Source organism: Papio anubis, chromosome 9 (genome assembly GCF_008728515.1).
Source record: "Papio anubis isolate 15944 chromosome 9, Panubis1.0, whole genome shotgun sequence".
Lineage (NCBI taxonomy): Eukaryota > Metazoa > Chordata > Mammalia > Primates > Cercopithecidae > Papio > Papio anubis.
In genome coordinates, this window is record NC_044984.1 from 57,229,214 (window position 1) to 57,252,023 (window position 22,810).

General features: G+C 44.2%; 1 protein-coding gene across 4 annotated transcripts in view; it reads right to left on the reverse strand.

The window, feature by feature from the left end:
- Window positions 1-22,810, reverse strand: part of PPM1H (protein phosphatase, Mg2+/Mn2+ dependent 1H) — a 288,361-nt gene that overhangs the window by 31,972 nt on the left and 233,579 nt on the right. For all 4 annotated transcript variants that reach the window (XR_004176102.1, XR_004176103.1, XM_003906709.5 and 1 more), the window contains exons 7-8: window positions 17,488-17,551; window positions 13,228-13,335 (exon numbers count right to left, since the gene is read on the reverse strand). Coding sequence is in view for 2 of the 4 variants with exons in the window: in XM_003906709.5 (XP_003906758.2) it covers window positions 13,228-13,335; window positions 17,488-17,551 (172 nt within the window). In the remaining 2 variants the exon portion in view is untranslated. The remainder of the gene's footprint in view (window positions 1-13,227; window positions 13,336-17,487; window positions 17,552-22,810) is intronic.

Consider the following 22,810-nt stretch of genomic DNA (forward strand, 5'->3'; position numbering starts at 1 on the left):
CACAACTGGGTTGTGTGCTCCATGGAGCTGGTGGGAGCCCCCAAGTTGGTGGGGCAGGAGCCCTCTCCTTCCAGGTGCAGGTGCAGCCACCCAACCATGGCTACAGACCCAGGCATCCCTATGCTCTTGGGTGCCTTGGAAGTACCCCTGCCCCTGCAGGCTCAGAAGTGCCTGCTCCTGCTGCCTGGCCTCTCTCAGCTCCCAGTGCCCACTCCAGTGTGGAGCAAAGTTGTGACTGAGCCTGGGCACTGTCGTGACCTGGCTGGGTGTGTGGGGGCTTGGGGCAGCACTGATGTGCCAGCCCCCTGCCACCTCAGCCACCTCTGGGCTTTGGTCACCACCAAGCACGAGAGGGAGGCCAAGGGGAAGGGCTGAGGGTGGCTCAAGGTGGGCCTGCAGGCACCTCTTGATGCAGACAGCCAGGGTGTCATGGATGACATGTTGATGGCAGCAGGAGGCAGACATGTTCCTGGGTAGAAAGGGGCAGGTCCCTGGTGAAGCAGCACCTTCAAGCCAGGGATAGCTTGAAGCATGGGAGTCAGACTGTCAGTTCCAGGTGGGGCTCACGACCTGGAGTGAGAACTTATGGTGCTTTTTCTGGCCCACTCATGGCCACCCATGAACCAATCAGCATGCACTTCCTCCCTTCTGAAGCCTGTAAAAACCCCGGATTCAGCCAGACTCACAGAAACAATGGCACAACCTGCCTGCAGATAGGAGCTACCCACTCTGGGTCTCCTCTCCACTGAGGGCTGCACTCATCAAGACGACCTGCCTGTGGAAAGAAGCTACCCACTTCAGGTCTCCTGGGTGAGCGATAGCTCAATAAAGCACCTCTTGGCCTTGCTCATCCTCCAGTTGCCCATGTACCTCATTCTTCCTGGACGTGGGACAAGAACTCAGGACCCACTGTTGTAACATAAACAGGGCTGAAACGCCTCGCTCTTGCCACACTGCAGGCAATGAGGAGGAGAGAAAAGAGGAGGAAAGAGCCATGGCCCTTTGGGGAACCTAGACTTAGGAGCTCCCTGAGCCAGGGCTGTAACACCCTCTTTGGGGCTCTACAGTTCCTGGTACCTCCAAGCTTTCAGGTACCACCGCATTCCCCGGTGCCCACAATGGAAGCCGCTTGTGGTATGCCTGGTTCAGCCACGGCAGGGAACTGGCACCTGTGCTGGTGCCACAGGCGGTATGTCTGGATGTGTGTAGTGGCCGAACCCCATACTTGCTTACTCGCTCACACACCCCTCACTGCTCTGTGCCTGGCTCGCTCTTGGCAGGCATGGGCTCTGAGCTGGTAGCAAAAGCTGAGTGCAGCCTGCCAGGCTGAGTGGGCAGAACTGGCCCAGTGGGCCTGAGCAAAACTTGGGCAAAGACACCACCAGCCATAGAGGTTTCCGGCTGGTGAAGCAACACCCTAAGGATCCTGTGACATTATCTGTTTCTCAAAGAGTGGTCTTTAGATCACTTACTACAGAATTATCCAAAATGTAAAAATGTTTAGAACTCATCCTAGATCAATGATTCAGATTTTCAGGAAGTGGATTTCAGGGATTTGCATTTTTTTCTTTTTCAAAGACAGGGTCTTCCCCTGTGGCCCAGGCTGTAGTGCACTGGTGCAATGTCTCACCACAGCCTTCACCTCCTGGACTCAAGCGATGAATCCTCCCACCTCAGCCTCCCAAGTAGCTGGTACTATAGGTGCACATACCATGCCTGGCTAAGTTTTGTGTTGTTTTCAGAGACAGGGTCTCACTGTGTTGCCTAGGCTGGCTTGAAATCCTGAGCTCAAGCCAACCTCCTACCTTGGTCTCCTAAAGTGCTAGAATTACAAGCATGAGTCACCAGGCCCAGGATTTGCTTTTTTTAAACCAACTTCTAAACATTCTTATATGCATTAATGCAATAAATATAAAAAAGATACAGCATATTTAACTGAAACATCCAAATGAAATTATTATTTTTCAGGAGGGGATCAGAGGGCAACAATCTCCAATGACAGGAAATGTTTGACACATACAGGTTGGTTTCTGTTGTGTGACCATGAATTTTGTGAGTTGCTAAGTTAGTTTTTTGGTGTGTGTCAGAGTAAATCTCAGGTTTTATTCCAACAGCTGGTTGGCAAATCTCAAGTCATTGGCCAAATGAGAACCAGCCATGTAAATGACACACAGATGCACACAACTGATTTTTATAGCCAGACCTGAGATTAGAGATGGAGATGCACAGGCCACATCATGAAGTCTCTCCCATGTAAGATGAGAAGTAGCTTCTGCATACTTTTTTTTTTTTTTCTTTCTGAGACAGAGTCTTACTCCGTTGCTCAGGCTGGAGTGCAATGGCGTAATCTCAGCTCACTACAGCCTCTGCCTCCTGGTTCAAGCGATTCTTGCGCCTCAGCCTTCTAAGCAGCTGGGATTACAAGCATGCATCACCATGCTTAGTTTTTGTATTTTTAGTAGAGACAGGGTTTCACCATGTTGGCCAGGCTACCCTTGATCTCCTGGCCTCATGTGATCCACCTGCCTCAGCCTCCCAAAGTTCTGTGATTACAGGCAGGAGCTACCACACCCAGCCTGTATACTCTTTGTTTTTTGAGACAGAGTCTTGCTCTGTTGCCAGGCTGGAGTGCCGTGGTGAGATCTCGGCTCACTGCAACCTCCGCCTCCTGGGTTCAAGTGATTCTCCTGCCTCAGCCTCCCAAATAACTGGGACTACAGGCACCCGCCACCATGCTCAGCTAATTTTTGTATTTTTAATAGAGACGGGGTTTCACCATATTGGCCAGTATGGTCTCGATCTCTTGACCTCGGGACCTACCTGCCGCAGCCTCCCAAAGTGCTGGGATTACAGGTGTGAGTCACCACGCCTGGCCACCTGTACACTTAATGTGATTTTATCCCCCAAAATATTCAAAGTGGTGGCGGTGGTGGGAGGGGGCAAATTGCCCCCAAGGGTGTGCCATGCTAATTGAGAACACAGAAGTATGAGATATTACAGATATGCAGGGCTGGAGAGTGGCTCAAGAAAGCTGTCAAATATGAATGCTTAAGACTAACAAAGTATCCTTAGAACTCCTCATTTTCCCTTTTTGCAGGGGGATACATGTTTTGTGAGGTCTGAGGTTTATGAAATTTTGGGGGCTCTGTTTAAGAATACAAAAGTAATTATGAATACAAATTTAGATACTAATGTGAATGCTTATTAAGAATGAGAAAAAAAAATCACAACATGTTACTGGAACCCTGGAAGCTGAGGTCCCCTTCCTTTGAGAAATGTTTACATAAATGTTTCCTGATTGCAACCTGGCTCCTCCTCATCTGGAACAGCCTGTCTACAGTTTCCGGCAACAATCAGAACTCACAGGGGCTGATCTGAGCGAAGGTCCCCAATACTTAAGTTTAATTAGCTTCTTTGTAAATCTGCCTTTACACTGCTAGATTTCCTTTCTTAATTAGCTAAACAGCTAACTCATCAACTTATATTACTTAGGCCTGGAAAGACAGATGATTATTACTTTTCACCCTCAAGATTTCACAGTGGGGAGGGCATTTCTACAGGAAGGCTGTGACAGAGTGTCTGTCTCCAGGATGACTGCCATCAGTTCCTTCCCTTCCTGTACAAGCATGTTATTCCTCACATCAAGAGGTGGATCCAATTCCCCTATCCTCAAACATGGACTAGCCTTAGTGATGTCCTGGACCAACAGAATGTGGCAGTGCTGATGTTCTGGGATTTCTTAGGCTAGGTTTTAAGAAGCCTTGCTGATTCTGCCTCGGACTATTTTCTTTTCTCCCTTTCTCCCTTTCTCTCTCTGTCTCTCTCTCTCCCCCCTCCCCTCCCTCCCTACCCCTCCCTCCCTCCCTCTCTCTCTCTCTCTCTCTTTCTTTCAAGATGGGTTATCACTATGTTGCTCAGGCTGACCTTGAGCTCCTGGGCTCAGGCAATCTTCCTACCTCAGCCTCCGAGTAGCTGAGACTATGGCTACATGCCACCACGCCTATCTGGGATTCTTGAACCACCCACTTTTAGATATTTTCTCTCAGAATCCAGCTGCCATGCTCTGGGAAGTCAAAACCACATGGAGAGGCCATGTACTGCTGCCTCAGCTAAACTCCCAGTTGACAGCCAACAATTAATATGTGAGAAAGCCATCTTGGACTTCTAGCCGCGACAAGTCTTCAGAACAACCCCAGCCCCAACTCACATCTGACTGTGGCTATGTGAGAGGTCCTAAGGGAGAGCCACCTAGCTGAGCCTAGTCAACCAATGGAACTATGAAAGAGAAACAGAAATTGTTCTGCAAAACCTTTAAGTTTTGGAGGAGGTTTGTTTTATAGTCAAAAAGGGCACAGAGGAATTGTGTTGGGATATAACTCTTCCATGCCCTCTATCCCAATAAGACTGGAAAGATGAAACATGGGACACTGAACTCCCTGGATTACTTCTCTGGTCTCTATTTGTCTGTAAGTGGTGCTTGTTCCCTCTGCTCCTGTCCTCCAGCAGGTAAATACTAGGAAGACCTTCCCGCTCTGGGATTGGGAGATGAGAGCCCACAGCTGTTCCATGGGTTTGATTTGGGGGCTAGAGGAGACGAATGAGAACTCCATTTTGGTCTCAAATCCAAACCATTTTAACCAAACCAATCTAACTTTACACTAGTTATTAAAGTTATTTTGACCCCAGACTCCAGTATGTATTTTTTTAATTGGTTCAGAAAACTTACAACAAAAAAAGGCATATTTTTTCCTCTTCAGACCCCAACAAGTACTACCATTCTTCCTTTCATGTAGGCTGGAAAGCGAAGTCTTGTTTTTTAAATTTTACTCAGCTTCATCCTCTAAATCCAGTCTGCCTCACTGTGCCACCTTTTAGTTTCCACGGTCCCTTCACCAGTTCAGCTCCTCACTGCCACAGTCTCAGTCCTGCAATGACTGCCCTGTCTGCAGCTCCCCCATCTCCCACAGTTACAGCCAAGATACTCCTCTTGCTGAAGACCTTATCTACCGCCTTAGGTCCGGTTCAAGGATCTCTGTGGTAATTAGCTTTATTAGAGCTAACAGCCCTTAGAGCTAATCTTTCAAACTCAAATGGCCCCATAAGGCAAATTTTATTTCACACTAGACTATTTCTTCCTTTCTTTTAAAACAAATTGTCCTATTCTCTTCTTCTTTAGATTATATAGTTCTCCTTCCTATATCCAAATCCTCTAGTCCCTTAGAAAGCAAGAAACACATGCTTTATGGCTCATTATTCCTTGGCTAGTCTAACCATCTAACTAGCCACAAATTTGAATTCCTTGAAGATATGTTCCCCAGCGCTTTACTCAGTAAACACCACCGGACTCATGATATCTAAGGAAAGAACCAGTGAAATTTTGTTGTTGTAATGGATTAGGAAGAGGCGCTAGGAAGTAATATTTATTATGCTAGGAATTAATATTTATTTGTGCGGAGTACTTTATATGTCATTTAGTTTTTTTCCTTGGATTCCTTAGTATAACAACTCTATTGGCCTCTTTTTCACCAAACAGGAAGTTGAGATCCAGGGAAGTAACTTTTTCAAGGTCACTTAGTAAGTGCAGCAATAGAGCTTGAAGCCAAGATTGATTACCAGTCTAAGTTTTTTAACCACCATATCATATGGCCTCCAGGCTTTTTTGAGGCGCCCAGGGAATTCTTTAAAACAAATTTGTCTTCCTCTTCCAAATAGAATTACTGTTACCATTTATTAAAACTTCAAGACTTTCGGCTATGCATATATGCTTTTCTCTGTATATCATCACACTCTTTGTATGAACAATCATGTTCTGCTTCACTTCAGATGGCACAGCCATTTTCCCATGTCAATATGCACCAATATTGTTTCTCATGAATGGGCCAGACTGCGGAAAGCACAAAATATAACAAAATATGATCTTTTCCCAAATGGGATTTTGGCTTGGGCACAAAATGTCACCCAGAATCGGAAGACTATAAATGTTAAGATGTAAACATGTTAAATATTATTCATGTTTTCATGGGAGAAAATGGGGAAACCCAAACAAAGCAGGAATTCTGAGAGTCAAGGTCTCACTCTGTCACCAAGGCTTGAGAGCAGTGGTGCGATCATAGCCCAAGGCAGCCTTGAACTCCTGGACTCAAGTGATTCTCTAGCCTCAGTCTCCCGAGTAGCTGAGACTACAGGTGTGCACCACTATGCCCTGATAATTTTTAAACTTTCTGTAGAGACAGGGTTTCGTTATATTGTCCAAGCTGGTCTTGAACTTCTAGGCTCAGGTGATCCTCCCACTTCAGCCTCCCAAAGCATTGAGATTATAGGCGTGAGTCGCTGTGCCTGGCCTTCATTCTCTCTCTTTTTTGTGGGAAGGGGTGGTGGGAAACAGGGTCTTTCTCTGTTGCCCAGGCTGGGGTGCAGTGGCACAATCATGGCTCACTGCAGCCTCAACCTTCCAAGGCTCAAGTGATCCTCCCACCTCAGCATCCCCTGTAGCTGAGACTACAGGCACGTACCTGTAGTCTAATTTATTATTTGTAAATTCATTATTTATAAATAATATGTTTGGGAGGATTTATTATTTATTTATTTATTTTTTGTAGAGACAAGGTTTTCCTTATGTTGCCCAGGCTGGTTTTGAACTCCTGGGTTCAAATGATTCTCTTGCCTTGGCCTCCCAAAGTGTTGGGATTACAGGTGTGATCCACTGTGCCTGGCCCATTCTCTATTAATACGAAAGTGAATACAAGGAATCTTTAAGTGTGAAGCCTTCCAGAAGCCGGTGGGGAAGGAAGACTAATATTTACCATCTCTGACCACGTACCACATCTTGTGCCATGCAATTTCACTGATGTTCTCATTTGCTTTTCCTAACAACATGTCAACATAGGGATTTTTACCCCACCTTAAGGAAGAGAAAAGACAGGCTGTGATTGCTTGTGCAGTCCTCTGGTAACACTGGTGCTGGGTTGGAATTCAGATACTACAGTCTAAGGTCTTTGTTCTTTTAAAGAAGGCTGTTTCAGATAAAAGAAAAAAAAACCTAGATTTTAGAAAATTGAGAGTGAGCTAAATAAGTGATCTGGAGTTATAAAAAATAGCTGACAGGAATCTTGATAACCAAAGAAAGGAAAAATGAAGCAGAAATAAAATTGGGACCCTGTGGTTCAGTCTAGCAGGGCCGGGAAGGGGGCTTGCTGAGCTGAGGAGGGAGCTGGCTCCGCAAACTGGCCCCAAATAGAGGAAGGCCTTGTTTCTCCAAGAGCCCAAAATGGGGTAAAGGCAACAGCATGGTCTTTGAGTGGAGGCTGGAAAGAAGGGTGAAATTAAGAAGAATCCTAGCTCTATGGAGGGCCTGTCACTGGCCAAAAAGGGGCGTGGCACAGAGAACATCTGGAGGTTTGGGCTGCCGGCCTGTGCTGGGCTGTCTGAGTTACAGGACATGAGATGTGTGCTGGACTGGGAGTGGGAGAATTTCTGGGAAAGAAGAATGTGGGGAGAGCCTGGGCTCAAGTGCCTTTGAGTTAACAAATCCTTCCTTGTCCACTGAACTCTTTCAGGGCAGTATTAAAAAGTTTAAAGGCGAACTTCACTAAGCAAGAGGATGGGGGACCTGGCTGGGGACATTTTCCTTATGCTGGGGGAGAGGCTGCACCCTATGCTGTTAGGCAGGAAAAACCAGGTACCGCAGGCTAGAGGGGAGTCAAAACATCCCCTACACTCAACCCACACCTCCAGAGAACAGGCCTGCGCTCGACTGGTGGTGAGGGCCTCTCTTGGAATTCAGTTCTTGGCCAGAAATCCCTGCCTTAGACTGGGGAAGGTTTGAGGGAAGCTCAGCAAACCTGGCGGCTGCTCTTTGGGTTTGGCAAACTCGAGATTTTTCCAGCGCCTTGTGTTCAGCGAAACTGAAAACGTGTTTGGCTAGAAACCCTTCACTAATTTTTAAACCCCTGTGAGTTTTTTTTTTTCCAACATAAATTTGATCCACATGTTTTTGATTTATTTATATTTAACTCATCAAATCGAATTAGGAGCCACAATGATGAATGGGAACAATGCTGATTTCCAAGAAGATTTTTGAGCCCTTTTTCTTAGAATTCAAACACATTCCACCCCCAGCCCCCCACAACTGTTAAAACTACCAGACTGAGCTGGGTTTGAAATTTAGAACCCAAATGTGAAATAAAGATCCATGCCTGGCAAAGACAGAGGACAGCAGGGGAATGTTCTTAGGGAGTCACAGAAAGAAGGTGGGCTCGGGATGGGGGGATAAGAGAGGAAGTGGGTCGGTTATTCTCCCTTAGGTGGTTTCAATACGTTAATCAAGCTTTGGAGGCCCCCAACAGAGGTCAATTCTCTTGGGAATGATTTTATCACTACCACCCAGGGAAAAGGGGTTCCTGCTCCAAAAATTGGGAACAGGGGGTTCCTTGTACCTATTTTTTTTTCTTGTGTTCTCCGTAGTAGCCAATTCAAGCTGCTCTTCCGCTTCCCTTCTAACAGTTCCACCCCCTGCCACCCCTTCCTGGCTCTGGTGAAGGCCTCTCCATCTGGAAACATTTAACATGTACAACAATTTTAATCTTGTGCAAGAGAATCTTAGATGCACTACATACCCATTAAGTTAAATTATAGGTGTACAGTGTTACTTTGCACAATTCTGTCTGGTCTGGGTTTGCACACACAACAAAGGCCATTACTGTCTTTCCCAATTACCCTTTCTACTATACCATCATTTTCCACAACTTCAATCTGAGGCCAGTAGTATTTCTCTGGGAAACTCTGGCCCCCAAGGTCCCCAAAGTTGCTGTCTTAGGTTTAAGACAAAGGCACCCTCTTCAGAGCGCCTTGAATCACTACTTGGTAGGTCCCTAAACACTGACCAAATACATTTCCTTGAATTTGGCTTCTCTCCCCTACAGACTCTGATCTAATTACATAGGCCTGGGTACAAGTATCAGCTTGCTACTTAATAACTGTGTAACTTCAGGGGTTATTTTACTCTCCTTGGTTCCAATTTCCCAATCTGTAAATTGGGTATAATAACTTGACTTACCTCACAGCGTTATTGTAAAGAGTAAATGAGATGTGTCCTGTAAAAACCTTCATTTGTTGCATGGAGATAGGGAGGTGTTAGTCGAGGGATACCAAGGTTCAGTTAGACAGGAGGAATAAGTTTTAGAGATCTACTGCATGGCATCATGACCACAGTTAATAATAATGTGTATTTTTTAATTATTAAGAGTAGATTTTAAAAGTTCTTACCACAAAAAAATGATAAGTATATGAAGTGATGAATATGTTAATTAGCTTAATTTAGTCATTCCATAATGTAAACATATATCAAAACGTTACACTATATCCCATCAATATACATAATTATTTATCAATTAAAAATAAACTTGGTAGGTTGTCTCACCCGGACTAAGTAGTAAATAACAATTAGTTTTATTATTATTGAAACTGCCACACTTTATTCAACTCTAGAACTTTTCTAAGAGCATTTACATTTTTGCAGAGGTTGACAGTTTCCTTCTAAATCCTCTCCTCTCCCATCAATGCTGAAGTGACCAACTCAGTGCCCTACAAACGAGTACCATTCAGCGAGGTGACACAAGGTTTTTCACCAACTGCCTGGGATTCTTACTCAGTTCTCAGGGAGTCTTCCATGCAGGCCCAAGTTTTAAGCCTACAGTCCCTTCCTGAGATCCGCAGTAGCAGAGAGATTGGAAGATCTAAAATCTAATGCATAGAGAGCACTCTGCTTCAAGCCAAGTGGAGCTGCTGCTTCTCATTTTATATAAAAAGTATATGTGAGAAAGGGAGGTGGAGAAGGAGGTTTTTACTTTGCTTTAAGGAGCAAAATCGAGACCTTTACGGATGCTTTTTGGAAAGTAGAAAGGTGAAGGCAACATTTAAGTTATCTGACAAACGCCTCTCTCGTAAGGGGGAAAATAGAAAAGTCTATGAGTCCAGTTATAAGCCCTGTGCTCAATGGCATTCAAAGAAAAGAGAGTTGAAGGTCCGACATTTATTGCTCTTCTCTGGAGAGAAGTAGTTTTAACGTTAATTCATGGATCCTGATGTTGGCCAGGAATTCACCAGCTTCTAGGGGGCACTTTGGACACCTAATGTAGTCATGGTCTTCATTATGCAGAATCGCTATGAGGACTCACGAGAGAACACTTGCAGAATCTTGAAAAATGGTAATTATTATTTCTACCGAGCTGACCTCACTTGAAATCCTGGGTGATACCAGGAAATGTGTGTATCTTCCACGCCCAACATTTACTAGACATTTCTCTTTCAGTGGCTTCTTAGTCCCTTTTATCTACATGTACTATGGATGCCAGCCCCGCTCTAAAAAACCCTCAGGAAACCACTCCCTGCTCACAACTCGGCCAAACTGGTGGGTCTAGGTGACCGTTTGTGCCCATAGAGGGTGAAGTGGACATACAATCAGAAGGGACAAACACACAGGCTGGGAAGTCACTTTGGTCTAATATAAAAGGTGAACTGGCCCAACCAGACTCCTCTCTAGAAATGTGGAATTGGGAGAATGAGAAACTGGGTTGATTGTAGCAGAGCCATAAAGAATGTGGTTGGCCACATCAGTGGCAGAACTCCATGTGAGGGCTGAGAGCTTTCTGCTGTGGAGGCTTCGCAGGGCTGCCCTGATTTCAAAACCACTCTCCCATAAAGCCTGGCTGTTCAATCGTTCTGCTCATGGACACCATAAATATCTCTTCTAATATTATTACTATTGTTTTTTTTGAGTCAGTGTCTCACTCTGTTGCCCAGGCTGGAGTGTCATGGCACAATTACGGCTCACTGCAACTTTGAGCTCCTGGGCTCAAGCAATCCTCTCACTTCAGCCTTCTGAGTAGCTGGGACAGGCATGTGCCACCACATCCAACTAATTTTTTACTTTTTGTAGGAACGAGGGTCCTGCTATGTTGCCCATGCTGGTCTCAAGCGATCCTCCTGCCTCAGCCTCCCAAAGTGCTGGGATTACAGGTATGAGTGACCACACCCAGCTGGCCTTCTTGCAGTATTATTAAACATATCCTTTTTTTTTTTTTTTTGAGTTAGCTTGAGTAAGTTTCTGTTTCCTCTGACCAAAATAGTATTTGTTAAAACAGCACCTGCTCTTGGGAAGTACATGCAAATAGAGTTATGTCTAAATGTTCTGAGCATTTCCAGTCCAAGGAATTATTTTAATACTTAATTACAGGCAAGGTGCAGTGGCTCATGCCTGTAATCCCAGCACTTTGGGAGGCTGAGGCAAATGGATCACTTGAGCTCAGGAGTTCAAGACCAGCCTGGCCAATATGGTGAAACCCCATCTCCACTAAAAATACAAAACTTAGCCAGGCATGGTGGTGCGTACCTGTAATACCAGCTACTTGGGAGGCTGAGGCAGGAGAATCACTTGAATCTGGGAGGTGGAGGGTGCAGTGAGCCAATGTTGCACCACTGCACTCCAGCCTAGGCAACAGAGTGAGACTCCAACTCAAAAACAACAACAACAACAAAAAAAAAACCAAAAAAAAAAAACAAGAAACAAAAAGCAAAAAACCTTAATTACACATTGTAGTATATGCTATTGGTTCCTGACTTCTGCCTTCCTGATTTCCTTCTACTGTAGAAATTGGGAGAGTTAAAGCTCTTGCTCTCTCAACCTCCCTTGCAGCTAGAAGGTCATGTGACACAGTTCTGGCCAATGAGACGCAAGTGAATATCTGTTGGGACAGAGGCTGCCCCTCCTTTCCATCTTTGCATAGAAATGTGTCAGGCTTGGACCTGCCGCCACCACCTTGTAAACATGAAGGGAAAGTCAAAGAAATGCAGAGATGCTACAGCCCTGACACACTGGAGGTGCTGAACCAATGCCAGCAGCCACCAGATTTCAGCCTTCTTACTGTGTGAGAAAAATTTACCTTTAAACTATTAGGTTGTTGAAAAAGTAATTAAAAAATGGCAAAAACTGCAATTACTTTTGCACCAACCTAATACTACCAGTTAGACTTTTCCATAACTTGGAAGCAAAAAAATTTCTAAATGCTACATCCTGGAAGTCAACATAGAAATTGATACTGTTTCCTATATGTTAAGACATGTGATTTTTTTAAACCAAATACATGACCAACTTATTTGTAAATTAACTTCTCTAAACATCAGCTGAATGACAGAAGCTCTCCAGGAAATTAGTCTAATGAGGGGAAAAGGTATACATGAATAACTATGATCAGGCTGAGTGCTCATGCCTATAATCTCAGCACTTAGGGAGGCTGAGACGGGTGGATCACTTGAGGTCAGGAGTTCAACAGTAGCCTAATCAACATGGAGAAACCCTGTCTCTACTGAAAATATAAAAATTAGCTGGGTATGGTGGTGCGCACCTGTAGTCCCAGCTACTAGGGAGGCTGAGACAGGAGAATCACTTGAGCCCAGGAGACAGAAGTTGCAGTTAGCTGAGATCATGCCACTGCACTCTAGCCTGGGAGACAGAGTGAGACTCTGTCTCAAAATACAAAACAAAACAACTGTGACAGAAGGCAGACAGTGAAAACACCCTAAGTGGAAGGTGCTCTATGTATATCCCAAGTAGGGAGACACATTACTTCTGTTTGGGCAAGGAGGAGATCAGGGAAATCTCCATAAAAAAGCATCTAGGCTAAACTCTAGAGAAAAAAAGAATTTGGATGTTTGGAGTTGGGGAGAAAAGGGCATTCTTGGCAAAAGGAATAGTTTAAGCAAATATGGGAAACTGAAGGTCATGTAAGGGAAACAGCAAGTTCATTTTGGCTGGTGCAGAACAACAAAGATCAGAGAAGTCCAGACCAAATTATAATAAGCCTTGAACACCAAGTGAATGGGAGTCTGAGCTTTACTCTCCATGCCTAGGCTGCCATTGAAAGTTTCTGAGCAATTAGGAGTCAGTAGTTTTTAAGGAAAATTCACCTGATTGCAATATGTACCATAGATTGGCAGACTTAGAAAATGTCAGGAGGAGGCCGTGCAGCCATCTGGGTAGGAGGTGATGAGGGTGTGAACCAGAAGAGTCAAAGTGAGGATGGAGTGGGAAAAAGACACAGACGCGAGAGATACAGTGGAAGTACATACAACACAAGTTGGCCACTGTCTGGATATGGGGTTCAGTGACAGGAGGAATAATGCTGAAAATGTTTTATTGTACAAAATAGAAACAAAAACCTCATGTGGTACCTCTGGAGCTGAAGACAGGAATGGTTTAATGTAGATGTTGGAGTCATGCACCTTCAGGTCATGGTCCCCAAGTCCCCTGGTCACTCCAATAGTTGCCATTACCCGGGCCTAGGAGTATAAGCAGAGAGTCATCAGAAACACGCACACAGTGAAAGCATCCTATCCCAGTGCAGCTGCCTGGCCTAGGAACAACCAAAGAATTTTTCAGTTCCTCCTGCCTGTCTTTCCAGGCCGCTTGCTGCTAACGTATGTGGATAGCTCTTACCAAGAAAGGGCTCACCAAAATCACTTCTGTATTTGAGGAGTGTTTTTTCTACCCATTATCTTAAGCTTGACAGGTGGCTGCTGTTTCTTTTCAGCTGTCTTTTTTGGAGACTGGAAGGAAGGATGTCCAATAAACTAACTCCAATGCATGCACGATGTCTACAGCTATGGAAATCAGTTCATATCAAATTCAATAGGATCAATTCATCCATCCATCCATCCGTCCATCCATCCATCCGTTCATCCATCCATCCGTTCATCCATCCATCCACCCACCCACCCACCCATCTTTCTGTTACATATCCACCACACAAGTATTTGCTCTACACCAGCTATGTCCTTAGTCCTGTGATAGGCACTAGTAAAAGATGTAAAAAATGAGAAGTAGCTCTTGCCCTCCCAGAGTTCACCTATTATGTTTTATGGCTGGAAAAAGGAACTTAGCAACTCTATAACCTATCCTGCTAACATCTCCACAAATTCCCTCTGGGTGGAAAGGAACAAAATGTCACCAGTGCTGTGACATAGCTACACAGAGACCTCAGGGCTGAGACCTCATCCTAAACTGTTTTTTGAATGGTGTAAGGAAGCAACACTATTACACAAATGCCTACACAGTCAGCTTAAATATCTCCTGTTATGCTGAAGATTTGATTTACCCAAACATTTATTGGATGCCTACTATGTACTTACATCATGTGGTGGGGGCACAAATATCTAAGGCCTCGTCCTTACTATAAAAAAACTTGGGGCCACGTGTGGTGGCTCATGCCTGTAATCCCAGCACTTTGGGAGGCTGAGGCAGGTGGATCACGTGAGGTCAGGAGTTTGAGACCAGCCTGGCCAATATGGTGAAACCCCATCTCTACGAAAAATACAAAATTTACCTGGGCATGGTGGTGGGCACCTGTAATCCCAGCCGCACGGAGGCTAAGGCATGAGAATTGCTTAAACCTGGGAGGTGGAGGTTGCAGTGAATTGAGATCATGCCACTGCAGTCTAGCCTGGGTGACACAGCGAGACTCAGTTTCAAAAACCAACCAACCAACCAATAAAAACAAAAAGAAATTTGGTAAGGGAGATAAGAGGGATATGTCTAATTAATAACACATAAAATATGGTTAAGTACCAAAAAACAAATAGACAATGTGTTATGCAAGTTTAGAGGAGGTAAAAATTCTACCGAGAAGGCTCCATGGAGGAGGTGGCACTTAGCACAGAAAGGTGGATTGCATCGAAACAGGCGACACGGAGGGATGGAGAGAAAGTCATCCTGGGTGGAAGAAAGCAGTGTCCTAACCCTTAATCATAAAAAAGATATCCAACACAGTGTCATGGTTCAAAGACCTGAGCGTGAATCCTCACTCTATTACCTGGGTGATAAGAGTAATTGCCTCCTTTGAGTGGGGATGAAGTAAATAAACGCTAAGAAACACTGCACTCTAATATATCGTCTTCATCTTCATCCGAGTCTGTCAACAGGGCTGTGAATTTTGAAGCTAGCCTTGGTTCACAAGGTAGGCAGAGCTCACATTAAGCAAGAAATGAAACCATGACACTTTTTTGAGGGCAAGGGTCACAGGGGATAGACACGAGACACAGCCAGACACAGTAGCTCACATGTGTAATCCCAGCACCTTGGGAGGCCAAGGCAGGAGGATCACTTGAGCCCAGGAGTTGGAGACCAGCCAGGGCAATGTGGCAAAACCCTCTGTCTACAAAAAATATAAAAATTAGCCAATGTAGTGGCATGCATCTGTAGTCCCAGCTACTCAGGAGGCTGAAGTGGGAGGATCACCTGAACCTGGAAGGTTGAGCCTGCAGTGAGCCGAGATTGTGCCACTGTACTCCAGCTTGATGACATGTCTCAAAAAAAAAAAAAAAAAAAGTGATGCAAAGCAAAGTCTGGGGCTCTCTGCCCCTGCTGGGAGGCTGGACTGGCTCCCTTCTAGCCAAGAAGTGCTCAACTCTAAATGTGAAAAATTCTGAGTCCCTTGTGGCTCTCCTGTTCTCCCCCTAGAAATGGCAGCTTCTCTGTTGCTTTTCCAGTCAAAGAAATGTGATATTTCTGCTAGTGACCGACCTTGTTTACAAAGTATCCAGGTGTTACCCACACCAGTCTTTAAAAGCATCTGAAGAAAGGAAATGAGAAGTAATGGCCACAGAAGTACTCTGAAACTTCTGGGTAGGTGTACTCAGAGAAGAAAGAGAAAATCCCGGTCCAGGATCTAGACGGAGCTCCAAGAACTCACGGAGTCCTCAGACAGGGGTGGTGTCTACCAACAAAAGCAAAATGGAGACATGGTGCCTTTTAAATAGGCCAACAGGTACACGGACAGGACTTGCCACCTGCCCATCACAAGACCATCAAGCTTAAATTACCTGAAATGCTTGAGGAACATGATGTTTTGGTGAATTGAACTTTACACTAAAATTAGAAAAGCCTTGCTCCTTCAAATCTTATTGCTGTACACTTCTAAGAATACATCATTCTACTTTCCTGTTGTACTAAGGAAAGTATACTGAACATAACTAAACAGCTTATTTAATACTTATGCATTTATGTCAGGTACTAGGCTAGACAGGAACTAGAGATACAGGGATAACAGGATGTGCTCCTGAGTTTACTGGAACTCACTGGATATTAAAGGGTAATACAGAGAATCTCAGCCCCACAAAGAAATGGAGCTGCAGGCATAGGTCATTAGGCTGAGTAATACTCATTAATGGTGCCCATTGTACCGAAAGGCACAAATATTTATATCAGAACAGTGCCTATTAGCCCTGACATACTTCTTAACCAGACACGGTGATTTGAAGGGTGTTCATTTTCATGAATGGGGTGTGTTTGTTTAAAAACGATTCCTACATGGATCAGATATTTGTGTTTGGTATTCATCCTTCTGTTGAAATGTATTTTTCCATTGAAATCACTGCTGGCCTACACTGAGCCCAAAACCTAATCATGTTTGTTTTCATGCTTTTGCTCTGACACACACACACACTCACTCTCTCTCTCTCTCTGCCCATGGAAGGCATCCTTGGTTTTCTTGAGAGTCATTTCTTCTTGATAAAACTATCGAATGCTGGAAAAAATATCAGTTGAAGACTCTTCTCAGTGTGACCACATTTTTCACTTGGAACGCTTTACACCGAGCTGAAATGTATTAGCGTTCCGAGGAAGAATGCAATGATTCAGATGTTTGTTCTTACTGGGAAATAGATTCCAACCTTCTCTCCACTCCAGGATTTCAACCTCCTCCAGGCCTTTGCTCAGAGACCACTTTAGGATCTACAGCCTTTCTTTGGTTCAACAATGTGCTGTTCAGTGCTGGATTCTGACTGGAACCCTGGGAGCTCATGATGGTCTTTGTTACCTTACTCTGGGCTCTGGTTGCTGTGACCCTATAGTCTAATTACCGTGAAGCTTTGGACTCTCTTCCATGGCGCAAGTGGCGAACAGACTTGCAAAGGCTGAACTTCCGTGGTGGAGTCTGAGACCGCGCGAAGCAGATAGAAGCCACGGCGCCACACCCGCGGCTGCCCCTCGCTTGGCTGCGTGATCTGCCTGAGCTGTTTTAACCGCATGGTCCCAGCTGCCTCATCTGCCAGATGGATATAACACAGCCAGCTTGACCTGCCTCCTTGCTTGTTGTCAGATATAAATGAGCTGATGTGTGTGAAAGTGGTCATGTTTAAACACTGTAAAAAGTTATTCAAATGGATTGGGAAGGGGGACGTTATTTTCACAAAATTGGCTTAAGTCCGTTGTGCTCACTGCCCACCTCCCACCCCCACCACTCCTTGGACCCTGAAGACCGGAGGCCTGAAGGATGATGGATGGGATATGCTTTCAAGCTGTCAAGGCTATAAAATCACAAGCTGCTGAGTGGAACACACGGACTGCCACGGGCTATGTGGAGCCTCGCGGGCTATGTGGAGCGAAGGCGGGACAGAGCCCTGTCCTCTCCACCCAGGGGAAGCACAGGTGCCTACCTTCTTGCCTTCTCCATATATAAGGGGGAACTTCAAGTCCTCATCCTCAATGGTTTTGTATGCCCTGTAGGGGGATAAACAACATTTTAAAAAAGGTTTGCACTCAATTAGTGACCTGCTGCCCTGACACCGACTGTTAGGGATTTCATTTTCCCTGAGACCCCAACCACTCACCACACTGACTACCTCTTTCTTTATAGGGAGTTGTTCTCCCTACATAATTGTGTGTGTGTCTTTTACCAAACCAGAAAATACTGTCTTCATATGCTTGAAGAGGGAGGAAATAAGTTGGCATATGCATAATTAGCGAAAAGGGGAGATGGGTTTCTGGCCTTAGGGTCTGTGTAATAATGAAGTGACCCAGCAACAGTATTCTCATCATGAATCCAAAACTGTGAGACACAGCGGCGCTCAGAGATGAATGGAGTGTGAACCGCTCAGAGATGAATGGAGCGTGAACCGGCTTCAAGAGCCAGCTCTCACCTTCAGGGGTTGTTTATACCAAAACAGCCTTGTACTGCCATGGCTGGGGAAGAAATCTTTAGAGCCTGGTTGTTCTCTATATAATATGCAAGGCTGGTAAAACATTCTTTGTTTCACAATAGCTTTTAAACAGCCACTCAATACACAGAAAGAACCTTCAGTTTATGCCTCAATGGTTTATTCCAGATAGGGTCCTCCAGATGCCACGGCCTACACAACGGAGGTGGGTAAGATGAAAGGGACAGAGCTGATGAAGACCATGTCTTGCAATTTTGCTTATAACCAAGTTAAAAAACAAACAAGTGAACAATTATTAGCCCAGTTACAGCTGTTTATCACCGTGAGCATGTAGCTTGATCTTTTTCAGTCTCAGTTTCCTCATCTGTACAATGAGGCTAATACACAGAATACGAAGAGCTCAGTACAGAACCTGCACTTAGTAAGAGCCCACTTAGTGGCAGTTATTACTAATACTTAGTAGATAATTAACACTTGGCATACCAGTTCCCCTTTCTGCAAAATGGGGATAGCACTGTTCATAACTTCAAATATGTTATTTAAAAGACTAAGTAAAAGATGGTGTAGGTTCTGCTGAGTTAGGTGCTATAAGTAGATGCTTTTCTACAATAACGTCTCCTGAGTGCATTAAAAATCCTGATTTATTAAATGGCCTGCCATTCCTGGATATACCTAGGCTGCCTGGGAGTGAATCTGAAATCAAATTTATGCAAGCTCTTGAGGTACAAAAGAAGGTAACTAAATTTCAAAAGCATGGAACCCCAAAGTTAAAGCAGGTCCATCCTCAGGAAGTTACTTGGATAAGGTGTCCTTCCCCTGGGGTGGAGAATCAGTGAGGTTTTGGCACCAGATGCGCCTGAGCTGGAGTTCGGCATTGACTTTGGTACAATCCTGTGCAAGTGGATGTGCTCTCAGGCCCTCAGGATCCTCGTTAATCAATTAGGGCAAAATCTGGGGCTCATTTGTGAGATTATGGCAAAGACTAAAATGGGGAAATGAATGTAGAGAGCTTAGGAGGTACTTAGCACTGTGCCTGGCACAACAAATGCTGCTGCTGCTGCTGAGTGAGCACAGAGGTATTCTAGGAATTGAATTTTAAAACAAGGAAATATACTGTTTCCTTCCCCCAAATCTACCAAATTAACACAAAGTGCAAATAACCACTTTCATGTTTTTACATACTCACATGAGCTATTTTAAACACTGTGGTATATGAGTTTTGGGGGGAACAAATAAAGCTATTATTAGAAGAATGAGGATTTTTAAAACTTTCCAGGTGATTCCAATGTGCAGCCAAGGTTGAGATCCACTACTGTAGACCAAGCATCAACTAGCTAACATTCAAAATGATTCATTAATTAGCCCCTTATCAGCCTGACCCTTAAGACCACAGACTCTGTGGCTCAAGGGAGAGGAGGAAAATGGCCCAAGAAAGGCCTTGAGATGAGCATGAACAAGGACTGGGGATCCCATGTGGAGAGGGACATGTGGACAGTGAAGAGACAGGCCTGCACAGAGAGGGGGCAGCAGTGGAGACCAGATGTAGAAAGGGGCTGGGCCTCAAGATCCAGGCACAGGAGGAGCCTGGATCTGGTGTAGAAGAGTTGGATCTATGGCTAGACAGTCACAGGAATTAAACAGAGGCAGAAGGCTGCAGCTCTAGAACCAATGACTGGGTATTACCTACAGCTTAATAGAGACAGGCGAAGAGCACTCTTAACAGGCTTAGAAAAGTAGTAAGAAAACTGCTCTATCACAAGCCAGGTCATTGATTTCTCACATGGCAGAGTGTTGCAGGAGCACGAAGTCCATGTCTCACAACTCTGAAAGACACACACTTAGAGTTGTTACCCACAGGACCAAACCAACTGCAAATTTTAATATTGTATGTTAGCTTCTGTTTATCTTCAGGAACAGCAAAACATTATAAATAGAAACAATGGTGGAAAAGGAAGGTTTATTCTGCCCTGCCAGTGTTGGTTTTCAATCAACTATGAGCACTCCCTCTCCCCCAGCAACTAAAGACAAGGGGGAAGAACACCAATGAGGAGGAAAAGTACAACCCCCTTTCCCCCTCCATCTTTCTGAATCCTAAGTGCAGATCATCATATAAAGTTAAGTGGACTACCATCCATAGTTACAAAGCCTTGAGCAATAAAGTATAAAACATAGTACTCAAGAGTTAAAACTGGCAACTTGATTAGAGTCTGTATAAATTAATAATAGCTAATAGTAATCACAGCAGCTATGATTTACTGAGCATCTTCTACATGCCAGACACCAGGCTCTGTGCTGACTTATAGTATTTAAAATCTCTCAATGGCCTTGCAATGTCCTGTCTTAGAGGAGAGAACTGAGCCCAGAGAGGTTCAGTTACTCCTCCCAGATCAAAAAGGTGGAGTGGCCTTAAAACTGGACTTGGACTTTTCCAGAAAACATGACAAAGAAATGTGATATCAGGACTTAGCTTTGGGAATTTCTCATTGTAGTCCAAGAATCTGAAAGAAGACCATTATTGTCCACTTTCTTTGGGTGACCAGCTGATATCTGATGAAGAAAAGAAGACTTTTGGCAAAAGAGGAAGGGGAATTTTCTGTGTGAGTGGCAAAAGAACAAAAGGGGATCATGTTTGTACAAAAACAGTGGCTACTACAGTACTGGGTCTACAGGGAAGAAGAGAGGAAAGTCAGCAGAAGTGATGGTCCATGCTCTTTTTCTTTCCTTCTTTTTTTTTTTTTGAGATGGAGTCTTGCTCTGTTGACCAGGCTGGAGTGCAATGGTACAATCTTGGCTTACTGCAACTTCTGCCTCCCAGGTCCAAGCGATTCTCCTGCCTTAGCCTCCCAAGTAGCTGGGATTACAGGCAAGCACCACCATGCCCGGCTAATTTTTGTATTTTTGTAGCGATGGGGTTTCACCATGTTGACCAGGCTGGTCCTGAACTCCTGACCTCAGGTGATCTGCCCATCTCAGCCTCCCAAAATGCTGGGATTGAGCCATGTTCTTAGACCTGCAGCTGCTTTTCTGGCCATCTCACCAGAAATGAGTGACCACAGAGTCAACCAAGCCCTCTCCCACAGAGAACAGACCTTCCTCAAACTGCTGTCAGTTTAAGGAGGCCATCCAAGTTCTGGCCCACTTGGAAGGCCTGTCTGTTTTATATTCTAGTCCATGTCAAGGCTATCGGCCTGAATTTATGCTTCCAGCTTGTCCTTGGCTTCCTTCTTTCTCATTTGGGGGAAGATAGGAGAGTGAAGCTTGAGAGCTCCAAGACATGGAGGTACTTTGAATTTGAGATGAAAAGAGTGTGCCCAGTCATAGAACCAATTCTTCCACACCAGATCCTAAGATTTTTGAAATCCTAATTAAATTTTTAAGAACTAGCCCCCCAAACAAATCACTCACTAGTTTTACAGTAATACGACTGACCAGAGATTATATTATTTGTTACAATATAGCAATACTGAAAGGCTTAGGAAAGATTTTCTAGACAAACTCTTATTAATATTTTGGGCCAATTCCTTAGTGAGTATTTATGAGGCCAACTGAATCATTTTTTTAGATGAGAAAAAAAAATGCAAGGCTTAAAAGGGTTGCTAAATTCTTGGCTTTCCCTAACTGAGAGGCATTATTCTCAGAAGTTTCCATTAAATTCTTTTTTAAAGTAATAGTTTCCTTTGTAATGTTGATTGTGCAAAGCTGTAAAAACAAGCCACTGTTGGTTTGGACCTACTGGAAGGAGCAGTTCAGCATTAAGACTGAAATGCCACCAAGTCAGCTGTACCCCAAGTATAGGAATCCCTTCTACAATACACCTAACCTTGGTTCCTGGCCTCTCCTGAATGGACTGTCACAGATGTCACTGTCCTAGGAGTTTAACGGGACTTAATGTCAGCCCATTCCATTGGAGAACAGCTCTGGGAAATTCTTTCTTAAACTGACCTAAACCCACTGGCCCATCTGGAAAAACATGAAATAAACCCAGACTATTTTCTGCTTGAGAGCTCTTCAATTGTTTAAAGAGAGCTATCTCAAGGTTTCCTTTTCCTTAGTTCTTTCAACTGTTCTTCACAGGACCTGGGGGATCCTAACCACTGTAGTCCCCATGCATCCAACAAACATTAACTGAGCACTGAATACTGGTATGGTAGTGGCCCCTAGGGTCTTTCTGGTTTGCCAGTGTCCTCAACAAACGGTACCTGTAACTGAAAACACTTAAGATGTGGTCCAAATAAAAAAAAAAAATTAGTACTTTTTTTGATTTGCACCTTGCATTTTTTAAAATTAATGAAGCTATTTCCATTATGTGTATTTGTTTTAGGGTTACATATGGAGACTCTGAATGAAAACAAATGAAAAACCCTAGTCCACAAGAAAAAAGACCTGAGAATGTTTTTTCGGCTCATGGTCTCCTCCAGTTTATAATGACATACACAATAGATATCTTACCCTGAAGGAAGGACTCCATTGCCCTTATTAATTTTATCTTGTTAGTTTCAGTCCATTGGTCCAACCCACTGACAACTTCCTGAATTCAGATCCTTCCATCCAAAATATCAGCTCTCTGTCTATGCTATATCATGTTAAATTTGATAAGCAACCCTGACACCTTCATCCAGATCACTGAAAAAATTCCTAAATGGAATCATTAGAGACCTTCCTCCAGGCCAAGCTAACCACACAAGGGGGGTGGCAACATTTCAGGCATGTGAAGGAAAGTTTGTGCAATTCAAAAAAATCATATTCAGCAGTATTCTTTTTCATGAAATGAAGAACCTATCAATTTCCTTTTTTATTTTTTATTTATATTTATATTTATTTA